The 26,884-nt window shown below is 39.2% G+C and overlaps 1 protein-coding gene across 8 annotated transcripts in view; it reads right to left on the bottom strand.

Moving 5' to 3' along the window:
* VPS13D (vacuolar protein sorting 13 homolog D) overlaps nt 1–26,884 on the bottom strand; it is a 197,534-nt gene that overhangs the window by 112,260 nt on the left and 58,390 nt on the right. For all 8 annotated transcript variants that reach the window (XR_012155549.1, XR_012155551.1, XR_012155552.1 and 5 more), the window contains exons 37-47: nt 25,434–25,523; nt 24,198–24,338; nt 22,463–22,582; nt 20,467–20,541; nt 16,324–16,429; nt 15,644–15,796; nt 14,841–14,976; nt 13,684–13,731; nt 8,117–8,267; nt 6,371–6,581; nt 4,412–4,659 (exon numbers count right to left, since the gene is read on the bottom strand). Coding sequence is in view for 3 of the 8 variants with exons in the window: in XM_073316658.1 (XP_073172759.1) it covers nt 4,412–4,659; nt 6,371–6,581; nt 8,117–8,267; nt 13,684–13,731; nt 14,841–14,976; nt 15,644–15,796; nt 16,324–16,429; nt 20,467–20,541; nt 22,463–22,582; nt 24,198–24,338; nt 25,434–25,523 (1,479 nt within the window). In the remaining 5 variants the exon portion in view is untranslated. The remainder of the gene's footprint in view (nt 1–4,411; nt 4,660–6,370; nt 6,582–8,116; nt 8,268–13,683; nt 13,732–14,840; nt 14,977–15,643; nt 15,797–16,323; nt 16,430–20,466; nt 20,542–22,462; nt 22,583–24,197; nt 24,339–25,433; nt 25,524–26,884) is intronic.

The raw sequence follows: 26,884 nt of genomic DNA on the forward strand, positions 1-26,884 counted from the left end.
GCTTGCTGTGAACTAAGTTTTTGTACAGCCAAGCCCTCTCAGTACACTAAAATCTGAAACTATCCTAACTTGGAAATTTAACATATTACAAATACAGTGTTACCGTCTTGCGATTTTACTGCAAGTTTTGCAACATTAGGTATTCTTCTTCAAGACCCAGCTCCTGGAATGAAGTGATTTTGTGAGACACTCAGCTTTAATTAAGGGAGGAAGGGGGAGAAATAAGCTTCTAGACCTGATGGTTCTATTGAAAAAAGTCTTACAAATGTGACCCGAGTGTACCATAAAGGCATAGAAACCAGAAAGTAAAGAAAAAGAACCCCAAAATAATTACTTTTTAAAAAAAACAACATGATTTTAAAGCCAATTTCCTGATTTTGTGGGCCTGGCTCATCATTTTTGAATGCTTAGGGTTGCCAATACTGCAAATATCAGAAACAGAATGGTTGGGATATGTATGTACATATTGCACTTCACATTACATCTGTCTCTGGTCTTTCACAGCATTTCACAGTTAGCCATGACCAGGCCCCTTCCTGACTGAATTCTGTATAGGATATCTAATAAGAGAGATGCATTTTTCTTTTCAGTTTAGAGTTCAATAAGACAGGTTAAAACTTGAGTGTAGAGAAGGACAATCATATTTTGCTGCAAACACTGGACAAGGAGAAGCTACTGACTCTCATTAAAGAGAAAAGGAGTACTTGTGGCACCTTAGAGACTAACCAATTTATTTGAGCATAAGCTTTCGTGAGCTACAGCTCACCTCATCGGATGCATACTGTGGAAAGTGTAGAAGATCATCTTATATACACACAAAGCATGAAAAAATACCTCCTCCCACCCCACTCTCCTGCTGCTAATAGCTTATCTAAAGTGATCACTCTCCTTACAATGTGTATGATAATCAAGTTGGGCCATTTCCAGCACAAATCCAGGTTCTCTCACCCCCCCACCCCCACACACAAACCCACTCTCCTGCTGACAAAGGAGGTGCTGTTGTCATCATGAATAGGTCGGAATATGAACAAGAGGCTGCTCGGCAGCTCTCCAACACCATTTTCTACAAGCCACTACCCTCTGATCCCACTGAGAGTTACCAAAAGAAACTACAGCATTTGCTCAAGAAACTCCCTGAAAAAGCACAAGATCAAATCCGCACAGACACAGCCCTGGAACCCTGACCTGGGATATTCTACTACCACCCAAGATCCATAAACCTGGAAACCCTGGGCGCCCCATCATCTCAGGCATTGGCACCCTGACAGCAGGATTGTCTGGCTATGTAGACTCCCTCCTCAGGCCCTACGCTACCAGCGCTCCCAGCTACCTTCGAGACACCACTGGCTTCCTGAAGAAACTACAATCCATTGGTGATCTTCCTGATAACACCATCCTGGCCACTATGGATGTAGAAGCCCTCTACACCAACATTCCATACAAAGATGGACTACAAGCCGTCAAGAACGCTATCCCCAATAATGTCACAGCTAACCTGGTGGTTGAACTTTGTGACTTTGTCCTTACCCATAACTATTTTACATTTGGGGACAATGTATACCTTCAGATCAGCGGTACTGCTATGGGTACCCGCATGGCCCCACAGTATGCCAACATTTTTATGGCTGATTTAGAACAACGCTTCCTCAGCTCTTGTCCCCTAATGCCCCTACTCTACTTGCGCTATATTGATGACATCTTCATCATCTGGACTCATGGAAAAGAAGCCCTTGAGGAATTCCATCATGATTTCAACAATTTCCATCCCACCATCAACCTCAGCCTGGTCCAGACCACACAAGAGATCCACTTCCTGGACACTACAGTGCTAATAAACGATGGTCACATAAACACCACCCTATACTGGAAACCTATTGACCGTTATTCCTACCTACATGCCTCCAGCTTTCACCCTGACCACACCACACGATCCATCGTCCACAGCCAAGCTCTGCGATACAACCGCATTTGCTCCAACCCCTCAGACAGAGACAAACACCTACAAGATCTCTATCAAGCATTCTTACAACTACAATACCCACCTGCAGAAGTGAAGAAACAGATTGATAGAGCCAGAAGAGTTCCCAGAAGTCACCTACTACAGGACAGGCCTAACAAAGAAAATAACAGAACGCCACTAGCCGTCACCTTCAGCCCCCAACTAAAACCCCTCCAACGCATTATTAAGGATCTACAACCTATCCTGAAGGATGACCCAACACTCTCACAAATCTTGGGAGACAAGCCAGTCCTTGCCTACAGACAGCCCCCCAACCTGAAGCAAATACTCACCAGCAACCACATACCACACAACAGAACCACTAACCCAGGAACCTATCCTTGCAACAAAGCCCGTTGCCAACTGTGCCCACATATCTATTCAGGGGACACCATCACAGGGCCTAATCACATCAGCCACACTATCAGAGGCTCGTTCACCTGCACATCCACCAATGTGATATATGCCATCATGTGCCAGCAATGCCCCTCTGCCATGTACATTGGGCAAACTGGACAGTCTCTACGTAAAAGAATAAATGGACACAAATCAGATGTCAAGAATTATAACATTCATAAACCAGTCGGAGAACACTTCAATCTCTCTGGTCACGCGATTACAGACATGAAAGTTGCGATACTACAACAAAAAACTTCAAATCCAGACTCCAGCGAGAGACTGCTGAATTGAAATTCATTTGCAAATTGGATACAATTAACTTAGGCTTGAATAGAGACTGGGAGTGGCTAAGTCATTATGCAAGGTAACCTATTTTCCCTTGTTTTTTTCCTACCCCCCCACCCCTTCGGACGTTCTTGTTAAACCCTGGATTTGTGCTGGAAATGGCCCACCTTGATTATCATACACATTGTAAGGAGAGTGATCACTTTAGATAAGCTATTAACAACAGGAGAGTGGGGTGGGAGGAGGTATTTTTTCATGCTTTGTGTGTATATAAAAAGATCTTCTACACTTTCCACAGTATGCATCCAATGAAGTGAGCTGTAGCTCACGAAAGCTTATGCTCAAATAAATTGGTTAGTCTCTAAGGTGCCACAAGTACTCCTTTTCTTTTCTCAAATACAGACTAACACGGCTGTTACTCTGAAACCTGTAATTAAAGAGACAATTTCTTTCAACTGTAGTATCTCAAGATCAGAGATAAACTTATAGATACATCAAATGAAGTCTACACTGCACCTCTGAAAATATCAGCATCAGTTTCCTCCTACCACCAGTATTTCTCCAAGACCTCCATAGTTTGTTGGCCCAAAACAATTACTTCTACCTTGCAAGACTAATGTGGGGACCAGATGACTCTCTACTAATGCCTCCCCTTTGAGTTTTGTATGCTCTGAAAGTCTTCAAACCCCTACCAGTGAGAGGTACACTAATCATCCCAGCTACTCAAACCCTATCAAATCCTCCTGGTGACAAGTGCCCACAAACTGACATAACCTACTCATTTGACAGAGCCTTTAAGGATGTGTCTACACAGCAACTAGACACCAGTGGCTGGCCCATGCCAGCTGACTTGGTCCTGCTTTGGAGGAGGGGGTTGGACTAGATGACCTCCTGAGGTCCCTTCCAACCCTGATATTCTATGATTCTATGACTTGGGCTTGTGCTGCAGGGCTGTTTCATTGCTGTGCAGCCTTCCAGACTTGGGCTGGAGCCCAGGCTCTGGGACCCTCCCACATCACAGGGTGCTAGAGCCCAGGCTCCAGCCCGATCCTGTAAGTCTACACAGCAATGAAACAGCCCTGCACCCTGAGCCCAAATTGGCTGGCATAGGCCAGCCATGGTTGTCTAACTGCTGTGTAGACATATCCTAACACTCCAGGATGTTGCATGGAGACTACAAGAAAGCCCACAGATGTTTTACACTGTGCTTGATAACACCTAGACTTGTCCATGACAAGATACCATTTTGAATCTCTGACCGAAATTAAACTACACCAACTCAAGCCACTAGAGACTCTTGTTTGGCTCCTTTCTGGCATTATTTTCGCTGCGTATGGGGAACAAAAAGGGAAAGAGGTGAGGGAAAAGGGGAGCAACTCAGATTTCTATCAGACGTTCCGATTATTAATTTTTTTTTCTAAAGGGGGGGGGGGGGCGTGTGGGAGTGAGAGAGAGAGAGAGATGAACAATTTCATAAAAAGGCTGCAACCCAATGAAAACTGGGAATTTAACTGGGAATTGGTCCTGCTTTGAGCAGGGGGTTGGACTAGATGACCTTCTGGGGTCCCTTCCAACCCTGATATTCTATGATTCTATGATTAAAACATCACATTGTTAAAAAGCTTATTTTTCTTTTTGGTGCCATAGCTGTTTGTATAACAAAACATGCAGTCACTCTGAGCTGCTCTTGTAGTAGCCACAAATAATAATACCTCTATAATGCCTTACCAAGCTCAATGTTCTGAGATGTATCCGCTGTGTGCAGTGCTGCCTCCTTGCCAGGTTTTAGTGTCCCGTTAATCGGCATCCCTTTAACATAAAATTCGAGTTCACAAGGTAGCAAGTTACAGATTCCCACAGTTGGCAGGAGATAAATGGTATGCCCAGGCTGTCTGAAAATCTGTTTAGCACGGTCAGAAAATATGTTTGAGGGCATGTAATCTGGATAATTCTCTTTCTTTATAGCCACACAAAACCTATGAAGAAAGACAGATGCGTGTGAAAAAAGAGCAATGGACTGAATGGAATAGCTGTACTTTGGCTTCGTTAGCACTTGAATCTCATGCCACAGTGCAATTTACACAATTCAAAACCCATACAGCATTTAGAATTAACTCTCCATAATAAACATTTTAAACTTGACTGTAAAATATTCCAAATATTTTGCACTTATATTGACTCATCTGATACTCTCAAAACAGTTTACAAACAATTACACCTCATAACAAATCTGTGAACTACCACACATAATTATAGTAGAATCTTCCTTAATCTACAAAATGATTATCCTCACAAAAAAATCCCATTACACTTCTCAACACATACTTAATAGCAAAGTGGTCTCTAAACTACTAAACTTTTACTTTTACAAAATATATTACAGTACATTTACTGGTACGCTATGAAGTATTGATTATTTAAAACTAAATTATACTTGCCAAAATAAATTAAAATTACTCTGTATAATGCAACTGTATTTTTGTTTTTCTTGTCCCCCCTGCTCTAACCACTAGACCATACTATCTTTTAGGATTTAAATTAGACAATCAAATGAGGAAGTAAAACAACAACACTTCTTCAGGTAACATGTTCTTTAGAGAGGTACTCACATCTTATAAAAATTGTTTAGCATCCTACAGTAATGACCTCAAAACAGTATATATTTTTAAAAAATCTGAACTATAAACCACTAGCTTTATGAAATGATAACTATTCACTAAGCAAAGGTCATTTCCCTCAACTATTTTTTAGGAATGTCATATATAAAGCCTCAAGAGACAAGGTGGGTGATGTAATATCTTTTAGTGGACCAACTTCTGATGATGAGAGAAGCTTTTGAGCCACACAGAGCTCTTCTTTAGGTCTGGGAAAGGCCAAACAAGTTGATGGCATCCCTATCTGTATCAAACTAAGGAATTATGAGATACCATGCAGTGTTCATTACGTGTTGACATTATGGGAATTAAAACAGAGAGCTTAATGTTTTGGACAACGCACTTGGACCATAAGTAACAATCCTGCACTGGCAGAAGGACAGACTAGGTAACCTAATTCCCATCTCTAATTTCTATTATTTGATTTTATTACATTAAAGGTTAATAGAGTGGTTGTTTTGTAATTTTACACTTTTGCTATATAGGTCAAGAACTGGTATAAGAACCATTTTGGTCGTATGACAGAAACTTTAAAAAGCCTCTAATGCTTTACTGTTTTCTGGTTCCTAAGAAGATTCTGTACCCTTCCGATGTCAGCAAAGAAGAAAGTGTCACAGACAAACTAATGTTAATTTTTGCTTCCTGCTCCTGTAGTGGCTGTTTATCAAAGGAAATTGGGAGAGTGATTTGTGGTTCCCTACCCTTCTACATCCAGCTACAGCTTATGGGATTGGGACGCTCTTCCATCTAGCCATGATGGCAGGGTCTATTTTCTATTTTTAAATACCCTGATGGATTTGACCTTATATCCCATCTAATCTTCCTTGTATAAATTACAGTATAGTCACACTTAAACATCTCGTATTATACATAAGGTGTCAAACAAAAACAACACTACAAAGGTTTTATCTCGGAACAATCTCTTTCCCATTCCACTTTAGCTTTTTCTAGTACTACTTACTTTCACATTAATTCACCTATCAATAACTGGTAAGTTATAGCAAAATATTTAGCCTTATAAAGTCTTAATTACCTGAAAAATCGGCTGTTTTCAGACTCCATCGAATGGCACTCTCGTTTGCTGCTACATACCTCTGCTGCCTTCTGAACATTAGTCCAATGAATGGGAGTCTTACAGAAAAAGACTCCCATTCCTTTTGGCCTGGCCTGCAATCGCCAAGATGTAAGGTGTAATGGAATAGCAAAGGAATCCCCTGGCATTACTGCTGGAAGCACTACCGGTTCTGCAACCAAATCACAAAGAAAACACATGCTTCAGGTTGCATCCTTTGGTCAAACTATGAATAATTTCTTCAGTTATAAACTCTGGACAACACATTTAATGAAAGAAGCAGTACATTTCCCATTAGACGTAGTTCATCCGGTCCAAATGCCAAGCTGTTGTTTAAAGTGCCCCTAATAGCGAGTCAAGAAAGTGCTGCTTATAGAACCAGAGGGCTGATTCCAGACAAATTGGGAATGGATTAAAAAAAAATTATCTGGAGTTCTAACTTTGTTTCTCTGGTTGCCTTAGTTAAAAGTACCATTTTAAGTGGGTGTGGAAAGAAAAGTTACTCATCTATTACTAGAGTTCAAGTAAATTGTCAAAATAGATCCACAATCTTGAATTACGTCTGCACACAACGCCAAAGACCGAAACCCTCTGCCAAATTCTGACTGTTGGAGGACACAAGGACTTCATCTCATCTGTGGCATGTTCTAGACATAGACTCATAAGGAGATGTGGCCCTCTTTCATCCGCATCTCCTCCAATTCACCTAAGCAGCAAATTGAAACTCCCTTTGGTTCCTTCAGTTTAGCTTGTTGACCATTTCCCCCCTAGTTAGGGCTATCTTTTGTCAACACAAGTAGTGTTGAAATCTGTAAGGTTCCCCCATCCTCCCACCGCCGCTCTTCTCCTCAGTCCCCTCACCCCCTCCAAGAAAAAACAAATTCAGGTGTTTTTCAGAACTGCAGTTCCAGGAATCAAACTTCATTGGGGTAATCAGTTCTTCTGCCATTGTGGTGGACACAAAAAGATAATTTGGGTTAAAAACTGTTCAAGAGTGTGGGTGCGACACCACTATATCCCAGTGCGTCAAATCTGCAATGAAATACTCCCAAGTACAGAATTCTCCCAAGTACAGAATTCACTTCTTTGCCAGTACTAGCGTTTTCCTTGCTCAGGTGAAAGGTGACTGTCACATAGCTGCAGTTAAAGAAAAAGAAGCAAGCCCTGTCTCATATGACACAAATATACTGTAAAGTCTTTCAAATGCACTTGTTAATAGAACTCGCAAGCTGTTTGTAAGACGATGAAAATCCTAGACGTTGGATAAAGAATCTATTGTAGAAAACAAGCTTATGTAATTTTGACTTAAGGCAAAGAAATAAAAGAAGTTTGACTCTTCTAAACTGAAGATAAGTAAACAAAGCACAATACTTTAAGCATTCCTTTCTTCTGCTTTGAAAGAAGCTGGGGACAGGAATGTCACACTAAACTTGACAATAGCCTAACACAAAATTCTTGTTGTTGCTTGAGATTTCGTACTTTATCCACAGGAAAAATCTCTACATAAGATTTTTTGGGAGGTCTTACTTGCTTTTATACTTTGAATCTTTTGATGGCATCTTCTAGACATTCATTTTTACTGGAGAATAGGACAGGAAAAATTTTGCAACAACCAAAAACTGGGGCCATCATAAATCGTTCTGCCAGATAAGGTTTTTCTCACTGATATGTAGCGGGGCAGCGTAGCGATAGCATTCTGAGACTTACTGTCAGGAGCGGAAGGGCTATCCAGCCTTAATTCCATTGGTGTTTCCAGCCTGTTTTTCACAATCAACGCAGACCGCACAGTAATCACCTTCCGAGCGCTACCTTCCATGGTAACTTCAAATACCACACGAACTGGAGGCAATGAAGAAAACTGCAAAGCCATTTTAAAAGTTTAGGTATCAGAAAATGCAATGATGATAAATAGCAAAGGAATGCCCAAACTTTGCAGTAACTGCAGCTTGCCAGTAACCCAAGGGCCACACCTAATTTACACATTTCATATATTTTTTAAAATACCCATAGTTTTGTCTTGTGCTTATATCACGTTTGATAAACATGAGCTCATAATTTGGGCTTCTCAACCTACAGGGAAAAAGGAATGAAAATAAAAACACAAGGAACCCACTAGAAAGGAAGAGCAGATTTGGCCTGCTATAATCATTGCTCTTTATGAACTGCAGCTCCCTATATATGGTAGCAAACAGGAAAATGGCTGCATCCTGGGCATTCCTGAGCTAGAATGTTAAGAGCATTGTTTATGCTAAAGATTTTTATTAGTATGTTTCATGGTTTCAAAAAATTTCAAAACAGCCTGCGATAAATCAAGGTTCTGTTCATTCTCATTTTCCTCAGTGCTTCCCACTCCTTTCACAGTCACTGCCCTTCTGTGTACACAGTCAGAAAAATATCCTCAGATAGCTAGATTAACAAATATTAAACACATACATACATACATACACACACACACAACGCATTATCACAAAATCCTTAGTGACATTATAAACTTTAAAACAATTCATTTTTCCCTTCACACTACAGAAACATAAAAAATCCATACTGTATATGGACCCAAAGAAAAATTGCTACAGTAACTATTATTTTAAGAGACTGTGCCCAGAACATGCTGACAATGTTCTTGTATTTGAGAAAGAACGGACAGTCAGTCCAGGATTTTGAACTGCCAAAAACTTTATTAAAACAACGTAGAAAAAACAAATATAACACAATGAAATGTACATAGTTTTGCTGAAACTTGCCAGCAGCACATTCAGCAAGTCTAAGATCATGAGGAAAAACACAGAAGTATTTTGTTTTTTTAAACACAGCCCCAGTTCCGGGTACAAAGTTCACAAGATTTTAAATAAAACTAGACACCTCAACTAAACTCACCATCCAAGGAAAGCAACTCACAATACTAACCTTAGTTATGGAGTTAGCAATTTACTTGAGATTTTCTATTTCAAAATATTATGTCCTTAAAGAAGAATTCTAAAGATTTTGAAAAGAAGTATTAACTAATATAATCTTGCTATCATGTTATAGTATTTATTTATTTCTTAAAGTTTTGCTATTAAATATTTCTGGTGAACTCTGAACTCAGTTAAGGTGGAAGATAAATAGTTCTGCATTTAACCTTGTGCTCCCAGCGTTGCGGACGACAACAGCAGCAGGAGATGAGCAGCAGTGCCAAGATATCTTAGCTTCACCATTTAGGATTGTTGTTTTAAAATTGATTCCATAATAAACAAAAATTCTGGCAGGGAGAAACTAACACTTCTTTTTCCTGGAATTAGTGACTCTGTCCAAGAGTCATTCAATGATAGTGTTTGAGGAGACAGTACTCTTCTATCAAAAATAGAGTTTGTCATTCTGCTACTTGTGCAGATTGATTTTTGATAATCTGGCCAGTGTGGGTTTTTTACCAATGTTCCCTTCTATTGCAGGTAGCTCATATTACTACAATACTGAATACTTCTTGCAATATTTAAATCAAAGGTTTATGCAGTATAGGAGAAGCCTTACTCTTCCTTTCCTAAAATGCCATATTTTAAGCCCCACAGGATACAATCCTCAAAGGAATTAAAGACACGCTCCAAAACTCATTGTAAAGCAAGAGAGAATTTCCACTAATTTCAATGGGCTTTGGATTTTCTATTAAGGTAAATGTATCAACTGGAATTTCCATTCAGTTTGCTTATGCCTCAGTCTTCCCGCATACTTAATTGTGAGCACTAAATATATCAGTTTTTAAAGAGTTTTATGGTGTGAAGATGTGCCCAGAACCAGTGTCCTACTGAGACAGTAAGCTTGGTGGGTTAGGGACCTTTTTGTTATGTGTGCGCAGTACCTAGAACAATCCAAAGTTTAGGTGCTACCACAGTACAAAATAAATAAATAAATAAATAGGTCAGAGTTAGAGAAAGAGTAACGTGTCCTATATAGCAAGCAGCCTTTTCTTCTTATGCTTCCTTTGCATAGGGGCAAACATGTCGAGCAGTGCCAGCTTGTAAAAGATTTTCCTTTTTTAGTTTGGTGCAGATTAGAGTGTCAAAGTAGATGAGAACAGAGCTGAGACAACAAACTGCAATGGTTCCTAAAGCCTTTTCGTGATTAGTGGCAGTTCTGGACCAGCCTTCCAAGGGGAGCGGTGGGGCAAAAAGCCTGGCTTCAAGACTGAGCTTGATAAGTTTATGGAGGGGATGATATGAGACTGCGTACAATGGCATGTAGCTGATCTACGACTAGTAGCTGCAACTATCTTCAATGGCTGATGATGGGACACTAGATGGGGCGGGCTCAGAGTTACTACAGAGAATTCTTTCCCATGTGTCTAGCTGGTGAGTCTTGCACACCTGCTCAGGGTCTAACTGATTGCCATATTTGGGGTTGGGAAGGAATTTTCTCCCAGGTCAGATTGTCAGAGACCCTGGGAAGTTTTCGCCTTCCTCTGCCGCATGTGGCCCAGGTCACTTGCAAGTTTAAACTAGTGTAAATTGTGGATTCTCTGTAACATGAAGTCTTTAAATCATGATTTGAGGACTTCAGTAACATAGCCAGACGTTAGGGGTCTATTAAACGAGTGAGTAAGTGAGATTCTGTGGCCTGCAATGTGCAGAAGGCCAGACTAGATGATCATGATGGTCCCTTCTGACCTTAAACTCTATGAGTGGTCAGTTCTCAAAAAGATTATTAAAACATTCAGAAATTTAAATAAACTACCCACTTACCCATCCCTTCTACCTTTGCAGGTACCATATCAATGCCTATGAATCTATTCCAAGAAAACTCTACCAGATGCGCCCATTATTCTTTTTTCCTCTTAGCTGCTCTAAAAGTCTGCAGATCCTCTTCCATATTTAACAAAGTCAGTGCCAGAGCGAACTAGTTACAGTTCTGGACAGTAACATTTAACAAGTGCTCAGTCATCCTGCAAACTACTGTGGTCTTATTCTCCAAAACCCTTGCACCTTATGTAATTATTTACATCTGGGATAGAATGACTAGTGGTATTAAGTGTTAACATTCTGATTTGGTAGGATTTTATATTCACCTCATAAATGTGTAACTGATGACCCAAGGCAGCAGAGAGTGAGGTCTATGGTGTCTCCCTATTAAAGTGCACACCCTTAAGAAATAACATCTGGAGGATGAGGTAGCATTGAGCATAGTCAGAACAAAGCAGCAAACAAGAGGACACAGGGATATCTGCATTGAAAGAAAGGAGAATATTTCTGGGTCAAAAAGGAAAGTGAAAGAGGAAGAAGGCTGAAAGGAACAGGATCAACAGGATACGAAACCGGAATCAAAGAAGGGGAAAACCTAGACAAGAGCGCCAAACGAAGTCTGGACTCATTTCACATATACACAAAGGCGTATATTGCCTGGGTTTCTTGAGACCTGTTTGAAATATTGAAGTGATGTTCAAGATGCTCCCTAACCCACAAAAATGCTATTTTACTAACTTAGTGGACTCTGCCAACATGAAAAAGGATGTAAGTTAAAGTTATAAAAACAGCTATACACACTTGTGGAATGTGGGAGAGCTGATGTTGGTGACTCTCCATTTGAATGTTGAAGAACGATGAACAGCTTTGTTTGGTCTCCTGAATTATTACGAGATAACTATTATTGCTGTGCAGAACCCCTAATCCTTCAGAAATAGAATTATTTATAAATAATCTAGTGTGCAAACAGATTAGTTCCACCCAGCGTTGGATGAGATGACAGAGAAGTAGCAACGTTTAGTGCTCTTGCAAAATTAGTTTGAAATGAGGTAAGTCACAGAGAAGAGTAAGGGTCATTGGTGTTATGAAAGGTGTCCTGCAAGGAGGAAATAAGTTGTTATTCCTTTGTGATCTCTTATTTTTGAGGCAGAATGGAAAAAACCAACAACTTTCCTTGCAAAGGAAATAATGGAAGTAACCATACAATAGGTTCAAGGAAATAGGCGTGATTGAATCAGATATCAAATACATTGTACTCCTGGGGGAATTCTGTGTCACTGCATGCGCACAGAATTCATGTTCCCCCCAGACATCTTTGCTTCTCTGAAGAAAATGATGGGGAAGCAAAGGAAGCCGCAAGAGTGGTCATGTGCCAGAGCAGCCCGGGTGAGGGAGGGTGCTGCTCAGGCTAGCTGACTCTGCAGCTGGACACTGCCTCCTGGGTCCTAGTGCCGGTTTTCCTCCCCTTTTGTGTGTGTTGGGAGCCATCCTGTTTTCTGTACAATGGTGAGTGCCAGAGCTAACAGGGTGGAGTGTGGGAAGAGGCAGTGGGGAAGGGAAAGGGGATGGGATTGGACAAGGGGATGTGGGAGTGATGGGACAGGGGAAGAGAAGGGTAATGTGGGGGTGGGGGGGAAGCAGGATCCTTACATGCAGCATCCCCTCAACAATAGTTGCAGCTGGGGTACCCCTGTTAAGCAGACACATTGAACCCCTACCCTGATCAGCCCACCCCGCACCCAGACCCTCATCCCACTGAGATTCAAATCAGCTGCACCCATACCCTTAACTTACCAAGCCCCACTCCCCCAGCACCTGAACCCCACGCTGAGCCCTTCACTCTCAGACCCCCCTGCCGAGCCCCATCCTTCCACACACAGATGACACCCCCCCACAAGTCCTAACCAATTTCACTGCCCCCCCATCCGAGTCCCATTTCCACTGCACCCAGAACCTCCCCCCGAAACGAGCATCTATGCATCCAGATCCCCCTGCACCTGGACCCCTCACTGAGTACCCTGCACCCAAACTGCCCTACACAGAACCCTCTCATCCCATACTTGGATCCCCCCACACTAAGTCCCTCCATACTTGGATCCTGCTGGTCTGAGCCTACCTGCCATCATCTGGTTCAGAGGGGCAAGGCCCCGGGTGTTTCTGGGGCAAGCTCGGCCCTTGCGCTGTGTCAGGGTTGGGTGCAGCCTCACCACAAATCCCTGTCCCCGGGGAAGAATGGGGGTGGGACGGTGGGCTGCAGGGTGATCTCCCACCTCCATGCAGCCAGTGGCCTTTGCTCCCCATTGCCATGCTGGGCCTCCACATTTATTTACTGACAAATAAAATGTGCAGAATTTTAAAATATTGTGCGCAGAATTTTTTTTTTTTTTGGAATTCCCTCAGGAGTAACACTGTGACTTCCATAATCAGATCATCATCATTGCATGGGTACAATTTGTACCAAGTCTGTCAAACTGTTTGTAAAGAGAGAATAACAATCACTCCACTCATAGAATTATTCTACTTTAACACAGGTCTAAAGGAACAATGAAAAAATGTACTCACATAGACGTGGGGATGTATTATATTTGTTCTGCTGATAGGGCTACCAACCTAGACAAGAATAAAGTAAAATTTACCAATCAGAGCACATTGTAAACTGCTAATGTCCCTTCTAAAGTACCTCATTGCTTTGTGAGAAGCAAAGCTAAACTATAGTCAATAGTCTTCCTGATGCTCTCCATGGCTCTGGAGAGGGGTCAGGAAGATTAGTTCCAAAAAGTAAAATGTGATTGTTTCCTGTAGTTTGTAGTTCTGTCGTTTTGTAACAAAGAAGAAAGGGGAGTTACCGGAAAATGTGTCAGTATTAGAGATATATGCAGAGTAATTTCTACCACAGAGTAGGGAACCACATCATCTTCCTGACATAAGCAAAAATAGATCTTAAAATATATATGGCAAGGAAATTGAGATACTATGCTTGCTAGAATATGCAACTGTCAGGACTACTGAAAATATTTAACATTCCTCCACCCCCAAAACCCCTGCTGAATAGTGATTTGCCCTTTGAATAATTTTGTAAATTTAGAGCCAAGTCCTGCCTAACGCCAAGAGACCAACAACTTTTAATTTCCCTAGGGGTGCTGCAACTTGCAGCCTGGAGACCTTCAGTTTCATTATCTACTCCTTACGCCTAGAGGCTTGCTTTGTCGTTAGGCCCCACCATGAATGCAAGCCTGTGGGCTGGCCCAATTAAATTTTTTCATTCACAAAACAGATTTTTGCAAAGCACCACCACCCCAGAATTATACAAAACTGTCAATATAGTTTATTTTCAATTAATTAACCACGGAAGGCAGACCTAATAAGCCTGAAATAGAGGACTAGGACATAGAAACAATGTTGGTGGGATGCAGAATTTTAATCAATGGATCCGTGACACCTTTACTAATGCAATTATTTCTGTCATTCTAAGCTCCGATTCTCTGTTGAGCACAGACTAACTTTGAAGACTACAGAATGTATGTTATTTTTGCAATGTGTAATACTGTCAGCTGGTAACTGACCCAAGATCACTAAAGACTCATTTTGAGCTGACTGAAGAGAAAGAAGGTTGTATCAGTGAACAGTCACTGCTTTAGAAATAAAATTCTGAAGAAAAGACTACCCAAGTAAACTCTGTAAAAAGATATAATTGAAATATACTCAGAATCAGAACTTACAGTAGAAGATGATGTGTTCTTGTCAGGTGCTGCATATCGGAAAAAGGTTCCAACTTTGTCTACCGACACTGGACTGACTTGTTCCCATCCACTTACTCTCACTTGCAGCTGATGAATTCTTAGATCATGTGTGTGCCTGTCAGTTCAGTTAAAGTCAAATTATCATTAAGGCATCATCTCACAAAGGAAAACCAAGACAATAATTAGAACCAATATATGTTTGGATTTATCTGTTGTTTTAAGAGAAGATTAATTCTTGACTATTCAAATGTAAAAAGACAGTTTTCTATTCCAAGGATTTAAAAATGTGCTTTTAATTTAAGAGCCAATTATCCAATGTCAGCTGATACAAACTACACAAATAAAACTATAGCCCATATACAGTACATGCAAAACAAAAAATAAACTTGTTAAATATTTGTTAGTATCCTCTGATTTTAAATTCAACTGCTAACCAACATATATTCTTCAGAGTGCACACACACTCAGTCAAACAAACTGACAATTTTTTTCCCCACAAATTTCTCTAGAAATACAGGAAACTCCACTTTTACAAAATTAAAATGAGAAAAACCATTCATACACAACTCCCACTGACATCCACGCTTGTCTAATGGCAGAATTTAGCCACAGATGATATATATTTTCAAGTATGTAAAAACCAAGGAAAGATTAAAAAATGTCCAAATATTTAAAAAAAAAAAAAAGTCTACTGGACAGCATTCCAAAAAGTATGTTCCCATGAATGTGTATATAAATGTGTGAATAAATTCCAAAGGAAAACTGATGGTTTTCTCCTTCACCTGTGTCTTAGTTTCCCTCTGGCTTCAAATTCGAATGGAATCTCCTCACTAGTGAGAACTTCTCGCCACTCACTGACATTGGGTGCATCATCAAGAAATGTTCCATTTTCCTCAGGAACAACACCCGGACTCCCACTATGAGATAGCGCTGCACTGTAATCAGAATCACACCAGACTAAGACTTCTATGGTATAAGTTAAGTTGTTGTTCTTAATTTGTACATATTCCTCAACAAAAAGGCAACTTAGCATCACAATATGGTAAAACCTGTCTTATGAGAGAAAACTAAGGGCTCTGCCAAATAAATAAATAAATAAATAAAAAGAATTGTTTCATGGAGATGGTCTTTAAAAGGTTTAAAAAGAAAATCAAACATTGTACTGGCAACCTTGAGAATGCTTCAAAGTGATTAAAGGGTCATCAGGATTAGAGATTTTAGCTTTTGTTAAAAAATTTAGATCCAATATGAATGAAAGTTTTTTTTTTAAAAAAAATTTATTGCAAATGTCACTATGTTTCCTCTTGGCTTTATTTTAAAAAATTTTGAATTAAAAAAAAAAAAAATAGTTGCCAGGAAGGGCAAGATACATCAATAGAAAACAAATCTACTTTCCCACAGCACCTGCATCACAGAAAGGCATGACAAATATTATTAGAATGACACCGTAACAGTTCTTTACCGGGTAGGAGTAGTAGTTAGGGTAGCAAACCATAGAGTGCATCCGGTGTGATTCCGCAACGCAAATGGTACAAAGGGCTGTCTGCGTTTTGGGGTCTTCATTTCAGCTATAAAAGAATAAAAGAGGGCTTTATTAAATGTATCTCACAGAAACATGTTAGGTACTGACACAACTTGGTGGAGATGCCACAGTTATAATAAATCAAAGTCTAGAGAACCAACCCTGGCACAAAGTGAAAGAGAAAAAAAATAGAAATATATAGCATAAGAGAGATATAAAAGCATTTTTACACACACCCCCACACCCACCCCTCCACTCCCTTGTGTCAAACTGTCAGCACTGGAAACTGAAGTCCTATATTCACAGCACAGGTATACAGTGAGCAAAGGAAGCTTTCCCCACACGGTCTCACCAATCTGCACCAACCCCATATCAGAGGCTCTCCCTTTAGGAATCAAAAGTCAGTTCATTCACCACATTCATTCATTCTTTTGGTGCCTCTACCACGACTGTCAAACAAGTATCTCCACAGTGGCGGTGATTATTATGTTGACAGCTGACCAACTAGGAACTGGACTGAGATCACCAACACATTTCATATATGGCCAAACACTCATGAGATGGTAACCACATACAGTTACTACTAACCTGGGTTGGATTTAAGCCATCAACTAAAGAAGAAAAGCTCTGCATTACTCACTACAGACCACTGAGCCATCCAGGACCCTCTTAAAAGTTATTTTTTAATCATTAACAATGACAGCAAGACAGAAATATGTTGTCTGCACAACTTAAGGTCATTTTAGATCATAAAGTAAACAAATACAAACTCAACTTGAATGTGTCCAAAGAAAAAAAAAGGAACTGTTAAAATGTAGAACTGAAGGCTACAAAAACATTAAATAATGAACTTCATCTATCATATTTGACCTTTTTCATGTAATAAAGAGTGTGTATGTTATGAATGTTTTATTAACAAGAGCAGATTCTACCCTGCTATTTTCTATTACATTGCATTCTGTCAGTTAAGGCTATTGTCATAACAGGATATTGGTTCTGACTGACAAAAACAAAATAGTCAACTTCAAAGATTTTTTTATTTTTTTAAATAAAGTGGGGGCTCACTAGATTTAATCATTAGGAAAACATCACTAGAACAAAATGGTTTTAAAAAATATAAAGGAATGAAGCCTAACATATTGCTCAGCATACATTTTTCTAAAATGTGAAAGTCAGAAAAAGAGCCCAATATTTTAACTATTGCCTTTCTGTGCCCTCCAGCGGTGAATGGATTCATGAAAAGGCGGCATAGAAATTAAATATTATAATAGACAATCATTTATCTATTTTCAAATACAAATTATTGTTTCTAATGGTTAATCGTTGCCTTTACTTTAAGATGAAAATCCATATAAATACAGGTACTTCCATAATTCAGTATTTCTCATATTCTGAGGACTTATTCTCCCACCACAACATACAGGCAGTAGTTACTGAGTTCAGCAGGAGTTATTTGTATCCTGAAGCAGGTCTCTAGTTTTCTGTACCTACTGGGGCAGATCCTCAGTGGGTGTAACTTGTCATAGCTCCTAATGAAGCTACCAACAGTAAAAACTGTACAACAGTCTAGGTCTAAAAAATATAATACAGCACCTTAATATGTCTTTCTTCATACACATACCCACAAGTTCCAAAACAGTCCATTCTTTAATATGTTACTGAACATCAGATTCAACTTTATTCCAAACAGTGAATGAAAAAGGATATCTATATTCTTAACAAGTTTTGTTATGACTTAATGGTGACTCCACAGAAATTGATGGCAAAATTTCTAGTACTTTCAAAGACAGGAAGATCAAGTTCTTCCAGATCAAAATTTTGTCTTCTGCCAATCACAGATTCGCAATCATCTTTCGACAATGGGCTAGATTTAGTAAAATACTGTATAGCTGCCTCCAGTTATATAGGATTACAGAGCAGAAGAAAAACTTTTAATCCGGCACTTAATCAGTTGTTGATTTATATTTTCAAGAGCAATTACAAAACAAATTTTTGGATTGTGTCAATTTTATGGTATGATGATTTTCAAAATAAAACATGCTGTACGGATTGCAACTTCTCAAACTGCTGATTTAAAATATAAGAAATGGGAAATAAGGATTTTTTTGTACAAGTTATTTTCTTTTGTTTCAACTCTCATTAAAATCGATTGTAAAAGTGTAAAATACAGTAATTTAGCCTTACAGTAATCAAATTTTCGATGAACACAGAAGTTCTTATTAGGCAAGGTTTTTACTTTTACATTCAATCATAGAATATCAGGGTTGGAAGGGACCTCAGGAGGTCATCTAGTCCAACCCCCTGCTCAAAGCAGGATCAATCCCCAACTAAATCATCCCAGCCAGGGCTTTGTCAAGCATGACCTTAAAAATATCTAAGGAAGGAGATTCTACCACCTCCCTAGGCAACGCATTCCAGTGTTTCACCACCCTCCTGGTGAAAAAGTTTTTCCTATATCCAACCAAAACCTCCCGCACTGCAACTTGAGACCATTACTCCTCGTTCTGTCATCTGCTACCACTGAGAACAGTCTAGAGTCATCCTCTTTGGAACCCCCTTTCAGGTAGTGAAAGCAGCTATCAAATCCCCCCTCATTCTCCTCTTCTGCAGACTAAACAATCCCAGTTCCCTCAGCCTCTCCTCATAAGTCATGTGTTCCAGTCCCCTAATAATTTTTGTTGCCCTCCGCTGGACTCTTTCCAATTTTTCCACATCCTTCTTGTAGTGTGGGGCCCAAAACTAGACACAGTACTCCAGATGAGGCCTCACCAATGTCAAATGGGGGGAACGATCACGTCCCTTGATCTGCTGGCAATGCCCCTACTTATACACCCCAAAATGCCATTGGCCTTCTTGGCAACAAGAGCACATTGTTGACTCATATCCAGCTTCTCGTCCACTGCAACCCCTAGGTCCTTCTCTGCAGAACTGCTGCATAGCCATTCGGTCCCTAGTCTGTAGCAGTGCATGGGATTCTTCCGTCTAAGTGCAGGACTCTGCACTTGTCCTTGTTGAACCTCATCAGATTTCTTTTGGCCCAATCCTCCCATTTGTCTAGGGCCCTCTGTATCCTATCCCTACCCTCCAGCGTATCCACCTCTCCTCCCAGTTTAGTGTCATCTGCAAACTTGCTGAGGGTGCAATCCACACCATCCTCTAGATCATTAATGAAGACATTGAACAAAACCAGCCATACAATATACAGTATACAATATACTGATTGTATCTGTGTGCATATCATTTTAGTACAAAAACTCATTAAAGGGTATAAGCAAACTACCCGACTTCTCAAAAAATTAAATCCCCATATAGCTCTTATATTTTAAGCTTGTTTTTGATTCTATGAATTATCTGTGCACCAAAAGTAAAACATTTATGAAGTGCGATATAAAGAGACTTCAAATGTAGTTTTATTTCAGGCTTTTCCCCCAACCATTTGTTAACCTTTTTACATGGGAAATGACGTACGTCAAACTTATTTACTTTTCCATAATGACTCAAATTGAAAATAACCTGTTATTTTAAATAGGAAAACTTTGTCAAAAAGACAGTAGAAGTTAAACATATAGCACATAAATTAATATTTCATTTATTAAAAATGTTTTACTTTCTGATGTTCATTGAAAACAGATAAATATGCTTTTCAAATCATCCAATTTTTAATAATCTGTTGAATACTCCTGCTGTAATCAGTGTATTAGATCTTGGCATTTAAGTATTTACAGCACTTTATCTATACACTGAGGAATTTCTACCAAACTTCAACCCTATTGCCTAGGAAATCGACTCAGAGCAGGATATGATTCCGCTTTCATTCCCTCGAGGAGATAGCTTTCCTAGATAGGACTAGCTGCTCCACTTCCTTCCCTGCTGACAGATCCAGAAATATAAGAAATGGGAAATGCTGGGGTAGACAGGGTGCACGACAGGAATGAACAACTCATATGTATGGCATGTTAGCTTTTATATATAGGGGAATTAGAGGCTTGATTTATAGGCAGGTCACTTATACAGTGCAGTATTTGTTGTACAAGACATTTCTTTGAAAAAGCAAAGCATCTCTCTCTCTCTGAAGTACAGTACCTCTAGTATAGATCTGATGTTCTAGATTAGTCAGACTGGCTGTACTCCTAGTTCTAAGGTAGACAAGGGGAAGGCCTGGCAGACAGGAAAGACAAAGTTAGCAGGTAAGGAAAAATGCAGATATACAGGCAGATGCTTCTCTAGTATGTATACAAGAATAAGGAAAGTTACACAGACTGTTGGCATCATGCAATCAGTAAATGGGCACTATCCATTTTCTAGTGCTTAACTACAATTTGAGAATTTCTACTTCTTCTGGAAAAAAGTTCCAACCACCACATAGGGGAGAAGGGCAAGTCAAGAACTCCCACATGCAATGCTCTCTTAGAATTAAGATGAACATTCAAAGCAAAATGTTTAGCCAGGTTTAAGAGAGTTTCATTCAGAAATTCAGTTGTTAAACTGGTTAACCTTAATATCTCCTGGTTGATGTGAGAGACATGGATTTAAATCAGGGAAAGCTTCAATGTTTATTTCTCAACTGCTTTAAAAACCCAAAAAACAGATTATGAGGATCATATTTGCTCTTTGATGGGGATATTTTATTATTCATGTTCAATGCATATTGTTAAGTAAAACTAATACAGTCAGGCCAAATTACAGTTAGTGTAACAACACTGTAAACCCTGCTGGAATATTAAATTAATTGGCTCTTCATGCTGGGAAGACCATTGCTATTACAGTTTCACTGTGAAAGCTGACACTGATACAGAAAAAGTCTCAGGATTAAATTTGCTACAATACCAAGAAAAAAACATCAGTAAATCAAAAGAGGCATGTATTTCCTTTATTATACCAGGAGAGGTATTGTTTTGAAAAGTCATGTTTCTGCAGGAGCTGACTGTGCAGCAATCAAGTGGCATTTGGATTGCCAAACTAACCATTTGCCTTGCAACTCAGAGAACTGACATTGTCCAAGGATTTCAGAACTTCCTGAAACTTTATCATCTGTTCACTGAGGAGGGGAAACTTATCTTCTGTATTCTTGGCAAAAAATACCTCATAGGCAGGGCTTTGGAGCAGAGCTGCTCCGGAGCGGTGGAGCTGCAGGTTTTTGCCTGGAGCTGGACCAGAGCTGGAGCACAGCTCCAAAGCCCTGCTCATAGGTGAATTACTGCAGCCCAGTGAGAGTGGGACAGACCAGCGTTTTTCTTTTTAAAATTGACTCCTGAAAGAATCTCAGAATCCTATGGAAGAGGAGCCAAAAAAATACAAAAATTGATGCTTTTTGTTGTTTCTTCTTATTTCCCTGTTCTCTCTTTTTTAGCTGTAAAAACCAAACAAACAGAGTAACTTTGCGCATCAGGAGGAGAGAAATTTTAGGTGTAGAGCGTTTTTATTTGGCAATGAAATGTTTACTGAATGGAGGAGACATTTCTGAAGCTCTCGCTGGAAATGTGGAGTCAAGACAATACCGGAATTCTCCAAAGAAACTAGAAAAACTGCTAAGACTCATAGAACTTCAGAAAGATCACAATAAGTCATGTGACAACTAGAAGCGAGTCAGTTGTCCAGCAAAGAGTTCTCCAGTTCTCAAAGGCCTTAGAGAAATAAGCCTTGGTACAAAGAAAACTGGAATGATCTTATTTTGGAGATCATTAACACTACCCCATAGCAAGCAAAAGAGCACTGAGCAACATTAGGCACAAAACCTCCCCAGAGTTCAACGTACTGCTACTGTTATACTCAGCTTATTTGTTCTTTTATATAGTAATGTTATTAGATAGTTTTCCATTCACTGAGAGCATCTGACAGATATATGGGTGTAAAATTAGTAGAGCATATTCTTAATTCAAAGCCAAGCAGCCTAAAACAGAAAATGCTCTTATAGGGATTATTGCAGTACAACAAAAACTAACTTCTTCTTGTCCTGAATTCGTTAAAATGCACTGTGTATTGATAAATACCAAATTTTGAGCTTGTAGTGTTATGAGTGAAATGGTTGCATATGTCAGGATATCCATATAGAGAAATACATGATGAAGGAATGTCATACTCTGTCCGAAGGATGGTGGGTCCACAGAAGATCCCATCCAATCTTCTGATTTGACTGTGTCCACTTTCTCCTGTTTACAGTAATCTGCCATCCATGACTGCTTGGTACTCCTGTACTGTTCTAGAGGGATATAAATAAAAAGATCATAAGAATAAGGACAAATGTTAAATGTCTGTTGAGATGACAGTTGAACAAAGTACCAGCTAACTAAATAAATGTATGTTAAAGTCATAGGACTAAAATTACTCTTCCATACTGAAGTGACTAATAATTTATCTCAACATTATTTTAGCTGCTAGTTGCAATAGGCCACTTTTATAGGTTAATTTCAAGCCACAGCTCACAAAATCACAGCAGGTTTCAGAGTAACAGCCGTGTTAGTCTGTATTCGCAAAAAGAAAAGGAGTACTTGTGGCACCTTAGAGACTAACCAATTTATTTGAGCATGAGCTTTCGTGAGCTACAGCTCACTTCATCGGATGCCGATGAAGTGAGCTGTAGCTCACGAAAGCTCATGCTCAAATAAATTGGTTAGTCTCTAAGGTGCCACAAGTACTCCTTTTCTTTTTGCAAAATCACAGCAGTCTGCTCAAAACAACCAACTTCAGCTACACTCATGTACTGAGCTTACCTATGTTATCTTCCTATGACTGTTGTTGTGATACTTTGATACTGTTCATTTTCTTAAAATGTTCTTGGGGGGTAATATCACAATTTAAAAGGGGAAATTCATCTTATTTACTAGATCAGCTTCAGGCACAGTTTGTAATGGTTTTGAAAGGACTCTTTCATATTATATAAACATGCATAGGGAAGAATAATCAAAGTAACATTAATCATACCAGTTTGCTGGCACTCACAAATTTTAATAGAGTGCCCAGCAAAAATAAGAAGTGTGGACTAAGATGATTCCACTCCCCCCGACCCCCATGCTGGCTCCCTCTGATCTGCCTGCACCACTTGGAGCAGGACAATTTAAGAAATACTTGAATTCCTGCGGTGGTATTTGAAGGAGACAATAAGCCTTCTTTCTCATTGCGATCAAGCCTAGAGTAAACCAAAGTTCCTTAGCTGGCTCATTAAACTCATGAATAAGGCAGCTAAATGCAAACTGTTGATGTTTTGTTCTTTATAGTTTACTCTTGTACTGTTGTACCATGGATATCTGGAACCTCGATCAGAACAGGAAATGTGTATAGTAGCCACCTCTCCACTATCGATGCAGAAAAAAACTAAGGCAAACATTCTGTTTAGCTACGAGAACTCATATCTCAAGGGTCAGGTGACGGTGAAACAGGGCATTTTTTATTACTTCGGCCAGGAGTCACTGTGAGATTTTAAAGTGGAATCAAAAGCGAGAGCTTCATGACTCAGTCTTCTCATAAGAATATCGACACATATCATTACTGGACTAAATGAGCAGTCATTTTATATCAGCTTGCTGAAAACTGATAAACATACTAAAATATTTTTAAATTCTTGAAATGTGGGACGTTTTTAATGAAAGCCTGCTTTTCATTAAATATAAATTACTGCTAGGGTATGAATTTTTACCAACTCTGATAAAACATAGAATGTCTGAATCAGCACTTGCCTACAACAACAATCTGAAGAATCTAAAGAAACTTATACTAAGGCTTATGTCAGAGGACACTGATGGGACTCAGTTAGCAATATCTAATGTCAGTATCGTGTGCTATATTGGATAATATTCTACGAGTGTTCTCATACACACCAGTTAACACAGAGGTAATATTGATATCCAGACGATGTTTAGCCTTTGCTTCCAGCTTCAGACGAGAAGGGTGGAGGCGGCTGGCTGCCTGTTGTTGCCAAGATACTGAGCATGGCCATGGCTCAATAAATGGCTCCCAGCCTGAGAGAACACAAGAAATGTTACCTCCATTAGACAGACATCTTAAGTTCATGTTGGAAAGCTGTTTACATATGTAAGTGTCCAGTAAAGACAAACCTTGGTGAAAAGGCCTCCTACTTTCAAACACTGTTCCAGATGAACTTTTATATTCAACAGTCGAGGAAATTTCCAGACTGTATGAAGTTGTTCAAATAGGAACCATGACAAATATACCCTGATATTCTTATCTAGTCATGACAGGTCCTAGAAGAAACTATAGCCTCGAATGAATACTAATTAGTGGTATGACTGAATACCAAATGCTCCCGTGTATAAATAAGCAGAATTTCACAGAATTGCAGAAAATTTGGCTGTGAATTGATGTCTACTACATGATATCATGAAACAAGAGGATATGAAATACATCCCAAAACCAGTAAACAAATTACTCATTCTGTCTAGCTAGTGTAGCTAATTACTTCATCATTGACAGATTATTTCTGAAGATTTCTTCATTGTTAACATTTAATAAGTCTGGAGTTTTTTTTATATAAATTGTAGGAACATTGTAAACTAGCAAAAATTGAGTTGTTCCTCCCTCGCTTAGTGGTTGATTTATACCCTGAGCCATGAGAGTTTGTACCCTTAAAAAAAAAAAATCTTATCTAAAGTAATTGTGATGTTCTCATTGTCCATATAAAATGTCTAATCCTATTTGCCATTTATCAGCTCTAAATATGTTGGATTTAAAATTTAATTGGATATCTTCTTTACAGTTCTTGTATAAGAAAGATTAAGTAGGCTGGAACAAGAGAATAAAATACCAAAAAGGAAAGGGAGTATAAAATAACAAGAAATAAATTTATTTAGGATGTAATTAATAATACATGTAAGGATTTTTAAAATATATTTGATTTTAATGTTGACAGTGTCTCTATAAATTTGTTTTTCATCATGGTGTATAAGGAAACCCTTTTCTTCCATTTGCAGACAACTTGCTGACACAGCAGCCCTCCCGACCCCTTATGTAAAATTTATGTTGAGTGAACTCCAGACTGCTAAAGCATGCAAGACTGCTTTCCAACTCCTACAACAACGTACGCATTTTATATTTACCCGAAAGCTCACGGTTATAATAATCTCCAGAGAGCGTAAAATGAGCATAGCCTTCAGGACTGGCTCTCACATGTTGGAGAACATTCAAACCTGTAATGAAAGTAAACATTGTACTAATACAGGAAAAATACGACTGAGTCCTTAATTTAAAGTTGCCTTAAGCAATGAAGAATTTTATAAAAAATACCGAACAGTACAAAGCAACACGCTTGACAATTTTCTTTCAATCAATGTGATGTACAGATAATTAAGGTTTATAGCGTTATTGCACCCAAGGGCCCACATCAGGACAGGGGCCCTACTGTTCTATGTGCTGTACAAACCGAGGTGGACACAGTCCGAGTTACACAGTTTGTAAACTGCCTCTGATACTACTGCCTCCCGTCCCAATACCAGAACAAAACCCTCGTGATTGTCATAGTTTCTCAGATATATTTAATCTATTCTAACACAGCAGGCTGCTCCACTGAATCTCATTAAGAGACTCCTCAAATTTTCACAGATTGTTCAATCTGACGTAAAAAAAGTGCCAAAAACTACAAGGGTCACTTCTCCAAATATAATATGGCAGAAGGCACCAAAACAAAACCCACTACAGTACAGTCACACAGGTTCTGAATCAGTGTCAAACACCACAGCTATTTTTGAGGGCTTAACAGATGGTCCTCAGTCCTTGAGAACTAACAAGACTAGAAATAAATGCTGCATACAACTGGTAAACATTGAAAGTGCGCTGATTGGTAGCATTCCCAAATCGCCCAAAAAACAATCCTAGTTTTTAAAAAATAGCGAACATCTGATTACCATCTTTTTGCTTCACATTTCAACTAAACATGAAGTTAGCAGCTGGTATCTCGATAGCTATTAAAACTAAACACCATTACTAAATACTATCTGCAAGTATCTAGGAATACAAGATTTAATCAGTGTAAAGCATTCATCTCTATCTTTAGCAACCTGTGAGATAGTTGGTGCTGGAATCCTGTTGCAATTGAGGTGGGGAGAAAACAGCAAAACGGTAGTCAGCATGATAGCATTTCGAGGTCCAATACCTCATAAACGTCAAGAGCTAGTAAGAAACATTTCAAGAGACTAGTACAAATACTACCAGGACCAATAAACTTCCCAAGCTTTGTCCTGGAACAGCGATCAGAAAAAAAGTAAACGTTATGAGCACTGCGAGATAATCTGCCAGAAGACGTAATTATAGGTTACTTTAATGGAGGAAATGTTCCTTTCTTTTCCTGTGTGTGATATCTATGCAAAAAAACACTTTGAGTCACTTTTGCCAGAGGTCAAGACAGACATTTATTTAGCTTCCTTCCTTAATAAAAAGCATAATTATCTACTTCTTAATGGAACACAGCCTCCCACAACCTTCAGTCAGATTTTATAGCCAAGGGTACACAGTAAAATAAAATGAAAAATATTAAGGATGCAAAAGAAAACTC

The sequence above is a fragment of the Lepidochelys kempii genome, chromosome 18 (assembly GCF_965140265.1).
Source record: "Lepidochelys kempii isolate rLepKem1 chromosome 18, rLepKem1.hap2, whole genome shotgun sequence".
In the NCBI taxonomy this organism is placed as follows: Eukaryota; Metazoa; Chordata; order Testudines; family Cheloniidae; genus Lepidochelys; species Lepidochelys kempii.